We start from the raw sequence: 11,384 nt of genomic DNA, 5'->3' as shown, positions 1-11,384 counted from the left end.
CCCCCCCCCCCCCCCCCCCCCCCCCCCCCCCCCCCCAAGGTCACTGGGATACACTAGCCACTGCCTTAGGTCTGCGGTGGGTGGTTCAATGTGGTTACCGGAGACCAAGGTGGAGCCCTGTGGTAAAGATTCGCGTGTACTCACCAAAAATCTTTTCTAGCCGACGTGCTTCCACGTGAAGCACTGATGGTTTCAGAAAGTGCTTAAACCTGCACCAGTCCCGTCGAGTGTGCAAAAGGAGCCAGTTCGCATAATGAGAACACTTACTGCTGGCTCCTTGGCTGTGCGATCTATATTGGGTCGTCATCAGATACGGCGCCATTGCTCGTGCCTGGGCCGCTATCCGCAGGAAGAGAAAATCCCACGTGGCCGGGAGGCGGGACGAGACTGCTCGCAGTCTGTCTACAGCCCGGTTGGTCCCTTCGCAGGCTCCGCCCACTGCAGGAGCGCTTGCCCATTGGCTCCCTCAAATCCGGGTAGGGCAACAGAGTCCCAGCAGTGCCTAGCGCCAACCTGTGGTCAGGAGGTTTGATGTCATCTTGGCTGAGCATGGCGGAAGCAGGATTCCAACAGTGGCCATCTATGAGTTCCATTGTTTTCCTGATAATGAATGTTACCAAAACTGTGGGAGTATGAAAAGCACGTTGCTCACCAACATTAGGTATAGTTCAGAGAGATTCATGTTCCCCAGCACTGGATGCACCTGTATGAGGATTACCTCTGTAGTATCAAACAGCTAATATGACAAATTGTGGTCTTTTTAAGTAATTTATAACAACCTGTGAGGAAGATACAGTTATTATTTCCACTTTTACAGGTTAGGAAGTGGAAGTGGTGAGACTAGGACAGAAGTGCATATATTATATAGTGACCATAGATTCCCAAACACAGAATTTAGACTACTTTATCCTTCATCAGGTTGCCAATTCTTGCGGAAGGGGCAACTTAAAAATCATGGTTCTGAATGAACATGGCCCATTTCCCTCCCAGGTACTTTAAGAGAATTATATGTCTTATTCAGAAGCTATTTACTTCGTTGGTTTTTTTTTTTTTTTAAGTTTATTTATTTTGAGAGAGAGACTGAGCAGGGGAGGGGCAGAGAGAGAGAGGGAGAGGGAGAATTCCAAGCAGACTCCACACCATCAGCATGGAGCCTGACGTGAGGCTTGAATCCATGAACTGTGAGATCCTGACCTGAGCTGAAACCAAGAGTCAGGCCTTTAACTGACTGAGCCACCCAGGCAACCCTTTTTTTTTTTCCTTAAGCAATATAAATATTGAATTATGTTAGACACCTGAAACTAATATGTTAATTATATCTCAATAAAAAATGACATTTCCAGATGCTTTTTAAGGTTATCTGCTAGAGTATAAGGTCCTTCAATTGCAGGAACCACCTGTGGGTTCCAGTGTTCTGCAAAGTGCCCTTATAGGATGGAATCAGTAACTATCTATTGAATAGCAAACAATATCAAATTGTACAGATAAATAAATGCAACTTTTATTTTCTATAATACCTCAAAAAATCTGGATAAATCTGATAGATAAAAACCAATAGAGACGAAACATTGCCAATAACAGTAAGTCCAAGTAGGGCTCAGATCCAGTTTCTGTGTATTCCTCCCCTCCCACTTCATATTGTGTTGGCTTCATTTTCATGCTGGTAGCAAGATGCTTATAGCTCTTCCCCAAATCATATGTAGTCCCTACCACTAGAAGAAGAGGAGGGACAAAATCATTTTTATGTCTCTTTTCAGAAATGAGAAAACCTATTCTGGAAGCTTCTTAGGCTTTACCTCATTTAAAAACTGAGACATATGCCATTTCCTACTCAGGTCACCAGGAAGGGAAATGAGATTATCAAGATTAATCTAATAACCTGGTATTGAATTGATATTAGGAGCTACTCACATCATCACTACAAGATTCTTTTTCTATATTTTCAAGTCATCTGGGAGTTGAAAATGTTTTCCTATTGTCAGCCAGAGATTGGCAGAGTGATAGAGATGCTGAATAAGAAATGGACTTCCCTGAGGGACCTGGGTAGCTCAGTCAGTTGGGAGTCAGATTCTTGATTAAGGCTCAGGTCATGATCTCACAGCTTATGAGAGAGAGCTCCAGCTGCACTGACAGTGTGGAACCTGCTTGGAATTCTCTCTCTCCCTCTGTCTCTGCCCCTCCCCCACTTGCACGTGGATTCTCTCTCTCTCTCTCTCTCTCTCTTTCTCAAAAACTAGTACATAAACATTAAAAAAAATCAAATTCAATGTAGAAAAATTGTTTTTGAAAAAAACACATCAATTTTTTCATGTAAAATTAAAAATATTTTAATTTTTGTGGCACCTCTGGCACAGAGCCCCAGGTGAGCCTCGATCTTACTGACGGTGAGATCTTGACCTGAGTGGAAATCAAGAGTTGGACGTCTAACCGATTGAGTCACCCAGGCACTCCAAATCTGATTTTTAAAAATTCTCATCACAAAAGTGAAACAGTTGCTTTATTTCACCAAAGGGTTGATGTTTGAGAAAGTGAATATCAACGTGCATAGAAAGCGAACTAGAAGGTTAACTTTGTCGGAGTAGAAACTGAAGCCTCCTGATAATACTAGCATCACTTACTTACAAATGTTTTGAAATTTTTTTGCCCCCCAACACAAAGGCCATACCAGGGTACCACAGGAAAGCAATAATCTATTTTTTTAAAATGTTTATTTATTTTGAAAGAGAACAATGGAGGCAAGCAGAGAGAGAGAAAGAGGGAGAGAGATAGAATCCCAAGTGGGCTCTGTGCTGACAGCTGGATTTTGGGCTTGAGCCCACAAACTGGGAGATCATGACCTGCCCTGAAAAAAGCTTTTTTTTTTTTTTTTTTTTGGAGCTACTTGCTTAAAATCATTAAGTCAGAAAATCTTGCTTGCTTCATCTTCAAAGTGCACCTTAAATCCATGTTTCCTATTGTTGAAGTAACTTCTTTTTCTTAAAATTTGCCCCCAAATCCAAAATAATCAAACTTCTAAGATACCTTTTCTTTTTTTTTCTCTCTTTTAGTTTATAAAGGAAAAAATAGAATATTCAGGTTTGCTTCACATTCTAAAATTTTGAGTAACTCAAACATTATTAATTTTTTTTTGGTTGCCAAATTAGAATATAAAAAACTGACAAATCAAAATAAAAGTTGAGTTTTTTGGGGCTAATTTTAATAAAATCATTATGTACTTCTAAAGTGAAAAACAAACAAACCCTTGTTCATTATACAGATTGACAATAACTATCAACACATTGATTTTAAAAAAGAAAATTCTGCAGATTGGTGACTCTTTTAGACTTCCTGGACCCAATTCCAATGTGTGTGTGTGTGTGTGTGTGTGTGTGTGTGTGTGTATCAGGTGGGTTCCCCCACATACAACACAATTTTTGGATACCAGCAGGGTGTCCAATAAACTCAATTCTGACATTGTCTACTGGGAGATAGCATCAGATTCCACAGGTTAAGGATTCAGTCCCACAAGACTGGTCCCCATCCCTATCCCCTTCAGATGCAGGTAGCAAGCCCCAGGCTGTTACCTGTGCTTCTGACAGCCCAGCTAAAGATTGGAGGTTCCTAAGACATCCTCCTTAGGTTTGATTAGTTTGCTAGAGTTGCTCACAGAACTCAGGGAAACACTTAAATTTATCAGTTTATTAAAGGATAAGATAAAGAATACAAAACAACAGCAAGATGAAGAGATACATAGGATGAAGTTCTTAACCAAGGAGCTTCTGTTCTCATGGACTTGAGGCCTGGTTCAGCAGCATGTGGGAGCTTTCTGGTTCCCCAGGCATGGAAGCTTTCAGGGGGAAAAAAAAAAAGACTAAAAAAGCTGTCCACTTGGGTTTTAATGAAGGCTTCATTGTATAGTCATAATTGGCTAAGTCACTGACCATTGGCTGATTCAACCTCTAGCCCCAATTCCCTCCACCAGAGACTGGGGGTGGAGGGGGTAGGACTGAAAGTTCACACTCTTCAATCACATGGTTGGTCTTCCTGGAAACCAGTGGCCTCCCTTGGATGGGGTCCAAAAGTCACCTTAATTGATAATGAGACACCCATTTCCCTTTTATGGTTCTGAAGCATTTTCTGGAACTGTGGATGAAGACTAAATATATCTGAGATATATATATTTGGTCATCTGTATATTTGGTCAACTGAAGGAAGCTAACTTCAAAGTGTAATGATCCAGAATTCCAAGGAAATACCTTAGCTTATCACTATGCCAAGCAAGCATTGACCAAAGAAATTGCCCCCGGTGATGGTGTATGTACTGGCTATTGTTTACTTACAGGATAGATTGAGGATACTCCTGATGGATAGCCAAGGTTCTGAGGGTAAATTGCTTGATTTTTATTCTGGACCTAAGGAAATCTAACTGATGTCTTTGGTGATGTGGGGTACACATTTCACTGTTGTTGTACTAAAGAGCAGCTCCAAAATGCCCTTTATGAAAAGGCCATGCCAGGGAACTTCAGGAAAGTAATAATCCAATAATTTATAACTGTGAGCATATAATTCTAAGTATTACAAAGGATTCATTTTTTTGTGCCCAAATTTATCATCAGTAAGTATAAGCGATATTCCCCAAATATCCTACCTAACTAGCTTCTGCATGCTTGGAAACTTGGAGATTTAGTTTTTTGAAAGAGACTAAACTTCCAAAAATTATGGGAAAAATTATCTCTGGCCTCAGTTGAAAGAATTTCATTGAGAAACCTCAAAGGATTCTTACATATCCTCCAGGAATAACTGATCTTTGGAAGAAGACTACCAAACCAAGAACTTCATATAAAGCCAATGATGTGAAGTAGAGAGCTTCAACCCAAGGCAATAAAACAAGATACATTTTTTGGTATCTCTGCCCTCCTTTTTTTATTTTGCTCTACTTATTATTGTACTTTGGTGCCCCCTAGAGGTGAAGAGAAATTTTTCATAATTCTTTCTCATAGTTACATTTCTAATCTTAATCCTTTGTAGTATTTCTCTTCCACTTGAGGAGAGGCAAACCTCTTTCTGTGTGTGTGTGTGTGTGTGTGTGTGTGTGTGTCCAGGCTATAGATATTGTTCTAAATCTAATTGATTAATGGAGTTGTCATCCTCCGCCAGATTTGACTAACCAAAATTTAATAGCTGTTCTTTTCAACACTTCAAAAAAATTTTTTTTTCTTCTGGAATTTGAATCTTCCTGACAGTATTAATCTTAGCCTTCAGCTCTATCAATATTGAACATTGAACCCAATACTTAGCCTGACTCATGAAACAAGATTACAGAATAAAAACAAATATTAAGGTTATCCTTGCAGTATTGGTCTGTTGTCTTCAGTGACTCCCCAGCCTCCACTTGAGGAATCTTTACATATTAAGGGACTAATGATTGTCCTGCTCCCATTGTGATCAATGATACTTGTGCTTCCTATTCAATTTGTGCAACAGTAAGTTACTACTTTTTATGTGGACATCAGGCGTTCACCTGATTATTACACAAACCTATTTTGTGTGATAGTATGGAGTAACTTTTAGAGAATTTGCAATATTTAAAGCATCTATTCCTACAGGAACTGTTTCTCTAAGAAAGATACTGCGAGACCTGAAACAAGGGAAGCATGGACTATTCAGAAGAGCTCCCAGGAGATGTAATCGAGTCCCACTGCAATTTCAATAGTAGGAATAATACAACAAGAAAAGCTGGTACAAAATTTGTCTTTGAACCTAAGAGAAGTCATAAATGACACTACCTCTGCTCTGGAGGTCCAATAAACTAGATTAAATTAAAGTTTCATGGTGGTTATGGATGATTAAATGGCCTTTGGTTTCTTCTTGGCTAGCTAAGTGTTTGCTTTATAGAAAACACTGCTTGTAGCACCTACCTAAAACACTATTGGTTAGGTAGAGCAGTTAGTAGTTGTTAGAAGAAAGACTATCTGGCTCTCTAGAACACATTCAGGTGGATTTGGGGATCTGATTTCATGGTCTGGGTTTGAAATCTAGGCTCTTTCCTTTGCAACCTGTTAATAGGACTAATAATCACTTTGTTTCCAGTAATTACCTGTATTTTAGTTGACCCATGTATCCTGTCCAGTCTTTTTTTTTTTTTTTTTTAGTTTACTTATTTATTTTGAAACAGAGAGAGAGAGTGCACGAGTGTGCACATGCATGCATGTGCGGAAGCGGGGGAGGAGCAGAGAGAGGGAGAGGAGGGAGAGAGAAACCCAAGCAGGATCCACACTGTCAGTGGGCTCGAACCCATGAACTCACATGAGATCATGATCTAAGCCAAAATCAAGATGCTTAACCAACTGAGCCACCCAGGTGTCCCTATCCACAGGTGTCCCTATTAAATGCTACTGTGCAGTCATTATGTTCTTAAATAATTCAGCATCTCACCTTGTAATAAAAGACTCATGCAAAACTAACTACAGTACAAATGCAGACAGTGTTCTCCAAATAGCCTTGTGATCAATGGATTCTGGTGATAGTGTGGATCTGGACCATGCAGATGAATGTCCTGAGGGCTGGCCACTGTCCTTTGGTCAAAAGGGGAGATGGAAAAGTAAAAAAACAAAACAAAACAAAACAAAAAAACCACCAAAAAACACCCTAAGAACTTGCAGCTGGAAGGTAAACTCTAATGTTCCCTACTAAACATAAACGACTCTTGCAGAATACTTTAACCAGTCAAGACCACTCAGCGATTGTGATGCAGCAAGATGTAGAAAGGCCATTTACTACAAACTACGTGTACAACCAGACAGAGACAATGACACTCTTCAATCAAGACCACATTAACCTGCCTCCTACATGAAAATCATCAGGATAATCACCAGATTGCCCTATTTTTACAAAACTGGCCTCTGCTTCTCTAAACAGCTCTCAGAATCACCCAGTCAAATCCTATAATAGGCTCTCCACAACTCTTCTGTATAAAGAGGCTCTGTATTTCTGGACTGTTGCTTCTTTCTTGAAGCAGCATACCAAATAAGCTCAGGTTTGACCACACATGTGTAATCATTGGTTGGCTGGTAGTAACTGCTATGGCCTGAATGCTTGCATGCCTCCCCAGATTCACATATTGAATTCCTAACCCCCAAGGTGATGGTATTAGGAGGTGAGGCCTTTGGGAAAGTTCCTCCTCATTAACCTGATTCATGTCCTTATAAAAGAGGCCCCAGAAAGCTTGAGTGCCCCTTCAGACATGCAGCCATGTAAGGACACAGTGAAAAGAAGGCTTTCTACGAACCAGGAATATCTTACCGGATATCAAATCTGCCAGTGCCATGATCTTGGCCTTCCCAGCCTCCAGAACTGTGAGAAATAAGTACTTGTTTAAAAATTTCTTTTAATGTTTATTATTTTTGAGAGAGAGAGACAAAGAGCAAGTAGGGAAGGGGCAGAGAGAGAGAGGGAGACACAGAATTGGGAGCAGGCTCCAGGCTCTGAGCTGTCAGCACAGAGCCCTACACGGGGTTCCAACTCACAGACCGTGAGATCATGACCTGAGCTGTAGTTGGCTGCCCAACCAACTGAGCCACCCAGGCGTCGCGGTACTTGTTGTTTATAAACCACCTCAGTCTATAATATTTTGTAGTGTGAGCCAACTAAAACAGTGCCTGTCCAAATCTAGGGAGGCCATTTTGGAATCTTCCTGTTCTAGTGCTTTCCATCCCTCAATCCCTGCCCTCACTCATGCCCAGTAGATATGCTCCAAAATTTCTTTGAAATTAGAATGAAGATAATTTTGGATTCTTGGGCATCAGAGAGGCAAGCACTGAGGAGAAAATACAATTTGGCATGAAAGGATTAAGCTCCGATTAGACAGTTACTTGGGATGGATTTTATTGAAAGGAGTTGTAGGCATGGGCTGCCCTTCCCCTAAGGCTGTCCAAGATGTGGGGTTGTTCAGGTGCCAATATTTAGCACAGGTCCTGGGCCTATCCTGACTTCTTCCAGGTTTTTTGACAGGTCATTTTAGCTTGCCCCTATTCCAAACCAGGTGTGAGCAATTCAGGGCAAGGATATGAGGACTTGCAGCAGGAAGCCATGGTTGATAGTATCTGCTGAGAAATTTTCCCTTCCATTGGTATTTGACATGGAAGAGAACCAGGAGGAGTGCATCTTTGTTGGGTGGCTCTTGTCTATGCCATGCCCCCTCCCCGGTTTCCAACCTTCCCCTACTCTCCCGCAATCTGTCCCAGAGCACACACCCCTAGGGGTGGAGGTTCATACGTCCCTCCTCTGGTTGCAGGCCACCTTGACATAGACCTTCACTGAATTGAGGTGCACAGCTACACCCTCATTCAGCTGGAAGGTTGGTTCATAGCCACATGCCAGACCCATGTCGCCGTAGTTGGACTGCCTGTGGCAAGGCAGTGGCTATGTGATATGATGTGGAGCATGGGGAGCTGGGACTCTGACTGGCAGGCTCAAGGTCAGTGTCCTTGGCTGAATTGTAGAGCTGTGCGGCTTCTTGATTTCTTCAGGAATCGCTTGGGTGGCCGGAAATCCAGGTACTCCAGAGAGTCCTTCAAGATAGTGCCCTGGAGCCACAGCCATTTTGGTGGTCTTCAGTCTGGAATTGCAGCAAGGTAGCAGGGAGGTGTGTGGATAGGCACAGCCAGGAAGGCCCGGGTTGGGGTAACACTGCTTAATGTCTCCTTGGGGGTCCTGGCCTGCCCTGGGTCTTAGTTGTGAGCCCTGCCTCTGTCTCCACAGACCTTCAGATGCTGCAGTTTGGCTGGAGCTAGGCCCTGACCGAGGACAACCTGGCCATCTCCCCCAGAGTGCCAGGGCCAGGGCCCAGTCTGCCTACGAGGGTGGGCGGGACTGTCTCTCTCAGGCTTTCCCAGGGTTCCCCTACCAATGGGTTGGTTGTCCTAGATTCCATTAGATTTCACTCTGTTAGTAATAAAGGACTGATCTCCCCTTGGCATTTAGGAGGTAAGGGAAAGTTTTGGCTTTGGTGAGAAATGGCATTGATAGAAGTTTGAATTTATGACCTAATCTTGTTCCTCTCGGACCTTCTAGGCATATGTCTGAGACACGTCTCCTAAATGTAAGAAAGTGTTCTTCCACTTCCAATAAAGTAAGTGACTCCATGTATAAAGTCTCTGATGTGCTGTCTTTTTCCTTTGGATAAGCTTATCCGACCCAGGAGGGGCTTTGGGCGGGTCCAGCACTGAGGTCTTCAGAACCATGATGTGCCGCCTGTGCTGACTCCCAGAGATGCGGCCCAGTACTGGAGAAGGAAACGGAAAAGAGCTCTCCCACAAACTGCTTCTCTCACACGTGAAGCCTGGTCAGGCTCTTCTAGGTTGAATGAAGACAGGGGCTTCCAGAAAAGAAGGGACCCTGGGGCTCCTGGGTGGCTCAGTCGGTTCAGCGTCTGACTTTGTTTGGCTCAGGTCATGATCTCACGGATTGTGGGTTTGAGCCGGCATTGGGCTCTGGGCTGACAGCTTGCTTAGAACCTGGAGCCTGCTTCAGATTCTGTGTCTCTTGCTCTCTCAGCCCCTCCCCCTCTCATGCTCTGTTTCTCAAAAATAAATGTTAAAAAAAAATAAGAAAAGAAGGGACCCTCCCCAACATTCCCCTGGACTTTAAAAGGTAGACTAATGAGGGGTGCCTGGGTGGCTCTGTCAGTTGAGTGTCCAACCTTGGCTCAGGTCATGATCTCACGGTTTGACAGCTCGGAGCCTGGAGCCTGCTTCAGATACTGTGTCTCCCTCTTTCTCTGCCCTTTCCCCACTCGCGATCTGTCTCCCTCTCTCTCTCAAGTATAAATAAACATTTAAAAAAAATGGCAGACTCATGTGAGAAGAAATGAAGAGATTGTGTGTGTGTGTGTGTGTGTGTGTGGTGGTGGAGGGTCTAAATGGAGACAGAAACTGGTCCTACTTCAACTGCCTGGTGAAGTAGGCAGCCAGGCAGCCTGGAGAACCTTAGGTACCCAGGCATTGTCCTTGATTGCTAAATGTTCGGGGGTGGTGATGGGGTGTTCCAGGAGCAAAAGATCCTGAAGTCCCTTAAGCTATGAATAAATTGACAATAAGCTTTCCTAAATCTCCTTTCTAGAACTTTCCTGAACGGCAAATCCACAGCTGGATCTCTCTAGTCAAGATTATGACAAGCTAAACATGTCCTCACTTTGAACTTCTCCTCCTCCAGCAGCCTGGATCTCACAATGAGGCTATTGCAGGTGAGGAAAGATGGTGCCTTGGACTACATACAGTGCAGTGGTGGAAGTGCTAGGAAGTGGTTGAATTTGGAGTCTATTTTAAACCCCTCAAGATTTGTTAATTTCATAGTTTTTGGCCAGTTGTAAACACAAGTAAGAGTAGGTTCATAGTAGAAAAACAGTCTGGCTGGAAGAAAGCCAATCATACTATTTTCAAAGGGAACATTATGCTTACTTTCTAATTGATAATTGAAATATTAATGGCTCACAAAGTAGAAGGAAAGCTTTTATTAAAAAAGACAATTTCAGGGTGCCTGGGCAGCTCAGTCAGTTGAGTGTCTGTCTCTTGATTTCAGCTCACGTCATGATCTTGCGGTTTGTGGGATGGAGCCCCACATCAGGCTCCTCACTGACAGCACAGAGCCTGCTTGGGATTCTCTCACTCCTTCTCTCTCTGCCCCTTCCCTGCATGTGCTGTCTCTCTCTCTCTCAAAATAAACAAACAAAAAAAGACAATTGCAAAAGAGACTATTTTCTCCCTCAATTAAGTTTCACACTAGGAATTATCAAATTAACATTCTGTCTTCTTGGGACTGTAATTCTGATCTCTAAATCCAGTTCACCAAAGACTTCTGTATGGGAACACTCACATATTAATCATGTAGAAGTGGGGTGCCTGGTGGCTCAGTCAGTTAAGCACCAACTTCAGCTTAGGTCATGATCTCTCGTTTTGTGAGTTGGAATCCCACATCTGGCTCTCTGCTGTCATCACAGGGCCTGCTTTGGATCCTCTGTCTCCTTCACTCCCTGCCCCTCCCTCTGCATTCTCTCTCTCAAAAACAAACAAACAAACAAACAAACAAACAAAATGTAGAAGTTAGTATCTCAGGGGTGCCTGGGTGGCTCAGTTGGTTGAGCGTCCAACTTTGGCTCAGGTCATGATCTCATGGTTTGTGGGTTCAAGCCATGTGTTGGGCTCTGTGCTGACAGCTCAGAGCCTGGAGCCTGCTTCAGATTCTGTGACTCCCTCTCTCTGCCCCTCCACCGCTCATGTTCTGTCTGTCTCTCTCTCAAAAATAAACATTAAAAAAAAAAAAAGTAGTATCTCAAACCCTGGAGTGAGACTACAAGTATTTAGACCGAGCTCTACCACTGAAAAGCTTTATGATCTTCAGCAAGTTAG

At 43.0% G+C, this 11,384-nt stretch overlaps 1 protein-coding gene across 1 annotated transcript in view; it reads left to right on the top strand.

Annotated features, from left to right (window-relative positions):
• LOC121030046 (KH homology domain-containing protein 1-like) overlaps positions 1–8,771 on the top strand; it is a 32,892-nt gene extending 24,121 nt beyond the window's left edge. Inside the window, 4 exon segments of the mRNA XM_040474604.1 lie at positions 219–412; positions 8,036–8,146; positions 8,272–8,455; positions 8,740–8,771. Coding sequence (XP_040330538.1) covers positions 219–412; positions 8,036–8,146; positions 8,272–8,455; positions 8,740–8,771 — 521 coding nt within the window.
• The last annotated feature ends 2,613 nt before the right edge of the window (positions 8,772–11,384 follow it).

The sequence above is a fragment of the Herpailurus yagouaroundi genome, unplaced genomic scaffold (genome assembly GCF_014898765.1).
Source record: "Herpailurus yagouaroundi ecotype Mexico unplaced genomic scaffold, PumYag 139, whole genome shotgun sequence".
NCBI lineage: Eukaryota > Metazoa > Chordata > Mammalia > Carnivora > Felidae > Herpailurus > Herpailurus yagouaroundi.
This window is presented reverse-complemented; position numbering and strand designations above follow the sequence as displayed.